The sequence below is a fragment of the Psammomys obesus genome, unplaced genomic scaffold, assembly GCF_907164565.1.
Source record: "Psammomys obesus unplaced genomic scaffold, mPsaObe1.curated_primary_1811, whole genome shotgun sequence".
Classification (NCBI taxonomy): Eukaryota; Metazoa; Chordata; class Mammalia; order Rodentia; family Muridae; genus Psammomys; species Psammomys obesus.
Window position 1 is genome coordinate 2170150 of NW_026594143.1, and position 4030 is coordinate 2174179.

The 4030-nt window shown below is 49.6% G+C and overlaps 1 protein-coding gene across 1 annotated transcript; it reads left to right on the forward strand.

Moving 5' to 3' along the window:
* The first annotated feature begins 52 nt into the window (after nucleotides 1–52).
* On the forward strand, nucleotides 53–2799 carry LOC129684690 (protein FAM156A/FAM156B-like). The gene has a single exon (XM_055617898.1). The coding sequence runs from the start codon at nucleotides 53–55 to the stop codon at nucleotides 641–643; it is 591 nt and encodes a 196-aa protein (XP_055473873.1). The 3' UTR covers nucleotides 644–2799.
* The last annotated feature ends 1231 nt before the right edge of the window (nucleotides 2800–4030 follow it).

The following is a 4030-nucleotide window of genomic DNA, read 5'->3' on the forward strand; positions in this document are numbered from 1 at the left end:
TCCTCCTGGAACCAGGGCTCAGTGTGGCGTCCGGCTCAGACTAGACCCCATCATGGATCCACTGCAGAAATGGGATCCACTGTTGATTTCTATGCCTTCCTGCATGGCCACTGTGACAAGCTCCCAAGAGGCCTCAGCCTTCCCTCAGCCTTCCTCCTCAGAAAAGCTAAGTGTGGGGCTCAGTGGGCTGAGCCTCAGCCACAGCCCCGGCTCAGGTGTCCCTGCCCCTCTGTCACAGGGGCTGCTCCAGCAGCAGGCCAGGGAGAAGAAGGCCCTGTGGCAGCAGTACTGGGAGAAGCAGGGCTTTCCTCAGAGGAAGAAGGTCTTCCTGAGGCACTCAAGACGCTGGCACCGGGATCACATGGCACCTTACCTGCTTGAAAGGGATGTCAGAGGAGGCAGATCTCAGAATCAGCTCCTCTGCCAGGGCCACGTGCTTAATAGTGCTGGGGTGAGTGGAGAGAGGAACGCAGCTCCCAACCCTCCGTCCTGGGAAATGCTGGTGCAGGGCTTCAGTGGCCTCACCCTCAGCCTGGGAGCCAACAGACCAGGCCCCCTCCTGGAGGGGCCTCTGCAGCAACAGGAACCAGAGGAGATGTGCCAGCTAAAGAGGCAGCAGGAAAGTGTCAGGATGCTCAAGTAGAGGGCAGGAGCAGGCTGAGGTCTGTCTGGCCCCCAAAAGATGGAGGTGAAAAAAGGATTCAGACAGTGCTGCACTTAAAGCTCAAGAGCCTGGACTCTTCTGACGTCAAGGCAGTCAGCTGCCTTTGGATGAGCCCCAGCACTTGTGCTAGGATGGGAACTGTCCTAGGAAAGGCCCCCACGTTGCTGCCTATGTCTTTTAGCATGCCTTTTTGGGTATGGTACCAGGGATCCCTGAATGCCCATGATGTGATTCACACACTGAGGGTTTTCACTGATTTTCCTAGGAAATCAGCACTGCTCCTTCCCAAGTTTGTCAAATAGAACCAACACAACATGTGTATATATGTTTATATACGTATATCTATGTATATGTGTGTATGTAGAGAAGACATACATAGTATATATGTCTTCCACTTGCCTTCTCAATGTGCATTTATTGAGTGATTCCCCACTAGGAATCACTAGGTACTATGAAATGCATGTGCCAGGTAAGAGAGGGAGGGAAGGAGGGAGAGAGAGAGAGAGAGAGAGAGAGAGAGAGAGAGAGAGAGAGATTGACTTGCATCTTCCAGAAACTGAAGCAAGAGAATGCAGGCTTAAGGCACCTACCTACCCAATGTAACTACCTACCCAGTGTACATCCAGTGGTGTGAACCCATGTGGAAGAAGAGAAGTTTTCCTCCTTAACCATGGTGGTTAATGGTGGCTCCCTGGTGGAATTTCTCATGTGTCCACTCAGTTAATGGTCATAGCAGACCTTGACGTGGGGGTTTGGAACTGTGTGCCTTCCCCCTTCCCACTCCTTCCCTCGGGCTCTTAATCTGGTCAATAAAATAAAGGCACACAAGCGGTTCAGGAAAGCCATAGTTTCATTCAGACGAGGATGCAAAGAGATGAGAAGCTCAAGTATGTCTGCTGGTATGCATGCTGGGGGCAGCATGGACAGTCTGCATGGGGGCAAGGACTGTAGTGAAGGAAGTTTTGGGTGGCATCAGTTTGAGCTCAGAAATTGGTGGTAACTGGTGAATGTCCCATGATTTCCTGTAATGACACTGTATATAACCGTGGCCTGGCTATACACATACTATTGACTAGAAGCTGGACAGGGGAGCATTTGGCCTTCAGATTTTCCCTTTCTGGTCAAGGGCCAGCAGTGGAAAGTCCTCTAAATGGGTTTATTAGTGGTAGTACTGGGGATTTGTGTGTGCTGTGTTCTGTAGCTCTGAAAGACACTGATCATCCAAAGAGAGCAGCGGGAACAGCAGAATGCATCCTTTGTTGAACTGATAAAAAGGACAGCATTTTACCTGCCTGAGGGCCACAGGGGGTTGGGGAGGAGACAAGACAGGGCTTATTCAAATGAGAAGTTGGCCATTGTTCCAGGTTTCTGCCTAGCAGCCACTCTGTACTAGACACAGGAATGCCATGTATGCTTAAAGGGAACCTGCTATTAACCTCCAGGCTCATTTTATCTTGCTACTCGCTGGACTGAATTGAAATCATGATCATGATCGCTCTGGAGCAGTGCCCAGTGCACAGCCTCTGAATGACAGAGACAGCTGGTGAAGACCTTCCTGCCAGCCATTATGGGATACCTTGATACCCATGTGGGTAAAGGCTTATGGCAGGATAACCGCTGTCCCTGGACATTTGACCCTGAGAAGCAGAGCCTCTTTACTGAGTAACAGAGGGAACATGTGTGAGACCTGTCACTCTCTGTGCTGTTTGTCATCCTTATTCTTTTATGGCCCTTGACCTGCAGTCTCTCTGTACAGGGCATCACCTCTGTCTCTGTCTGAGCAGAGGGACATGTCAGGGTGCACATGTGTGTTTCAACTTCCCCACATGGAAGTGATTTGCTCTTTTCAAGTCTACAGTGTCCTGTGATTGTACCAGACAGCATGAAATCCCCTGTTCCAACTGTGAAAACTGGTTCTCTTCTATGAGCACCTGCCTCCTGTTGTTAATGTGTACTGGAATGTTAGCAAGTGCTTTTGTCAGAGATTCTGAAACGTACGGAAACTGTGTAGTGATCTCCACTCTAATGCTGGAGACACCTTATTTGTTCAAATGAGGAGCTGGCCATTGTTTGTGAGTTTTGTAACTCATTGTCTAAGCCATGCTACTGACTATGTGAAGACTTAAAATTCTATTACACTCTAGCTTGACTGGTTACTTGGCAATCATTCTCCCATTGAAAAAGCCATGCCTCTTTTTCTTAGTTTTTTAACAGTCCCTCTCTGTAATAGGTGTCCTGTTTTCCTCCTATAACATCTTCCCCTATCTCGTAGTCTTTCTGATCTCCCTTCTGCCTCCAGCATCGCTACCTTTCCCTCTTCAGAGCACACAAATGGGAAAGTTTCAAAGAGAGATGTCCTAATAGGAGGAGGGCCATGGAACCATGTGGCTAAGTTACACCTCCATGTGTACTCAAGTGAGGCACCTCAACCAAGAACAGGATCCCCTGTGACACTATTTGTCCTGGTTGATGCAGGAACTTTTGGTAAGATGGCCCAGGCTCAGCTGCCAGCCCCATTGCCCCAGTCCCTGGAAAACTTAATTCATCTGGATACCAACACTGAGGGTTTGGCCAAGAACTCTGTCACAGGCATAGGAGTGGCCACGAAAGCCCTCCCAGATGCTCTTTGCTTCCCACACAGGGTGGTCTTCTGTGGGGACCAGATAGCCCCATTTGTTTTGTCCTTGGTTATTTGAGTGCTGTCGATGCTCTCATTTGACCACGACTACTGACTTTGCCTCCTTTAATTGCATTTCTTCCTCTCGCTCCAGGGGTAGAGCTACACCATAGTATTTGTGCTGTATGAGCGTGTGTGTGTGTGTGTGTGTGTGTGTGTGTGTGTGTGTGTGTGTGTATAGGAACCCATGCCTGTGTGGGTAGATGTCTGAGAATCACTCAGGGTATGTTCCTCTGTTGCTCTCCACCATGATTTTGAGACATGTCTCTTGTTCCTGGAACTCACCAGTTTGTCTTGATCAGCTTGATAGCTAGTCCCAGGAAACCTCTTCTCTCTGCCTAGAAGCACTGAGATTGTGGCTGTGCCCTGCCAGGCCTGGATTTTGTTGAGCCCTGGGGATCCAACGTCACACCCTCATGCCCTTATGGCAGACAATGTACCTGCCCACATGGATCCAGCCCTGAGCTGTACAATTTTAATTAATTGAATCTACCCACCTGCAAATTCTACCACCCCTCTTCCTCAGTCGTGAAGCCTCCAACCACAGTGTGCTCCCTCGCAGTCTCTGTCTGCCTCACACTGTTCGGTGGGCTGTTTCCTGGATGGGAAGACCACCATTTGTTCCCCACACTCACAAGGTAGCAGGCAGCATCTTCATGAGCACTGTTCAGCGCCTTGGGTGTGTTGCT

Coding starts and splice junctions, on each gene's coding strand:
- LOC129684690 (XM_055617898.1), top strand. CDS start 53: ATGGATCCACTGCAGAAATGGGATCCACTGTTGATTTCTATGCCTTCC.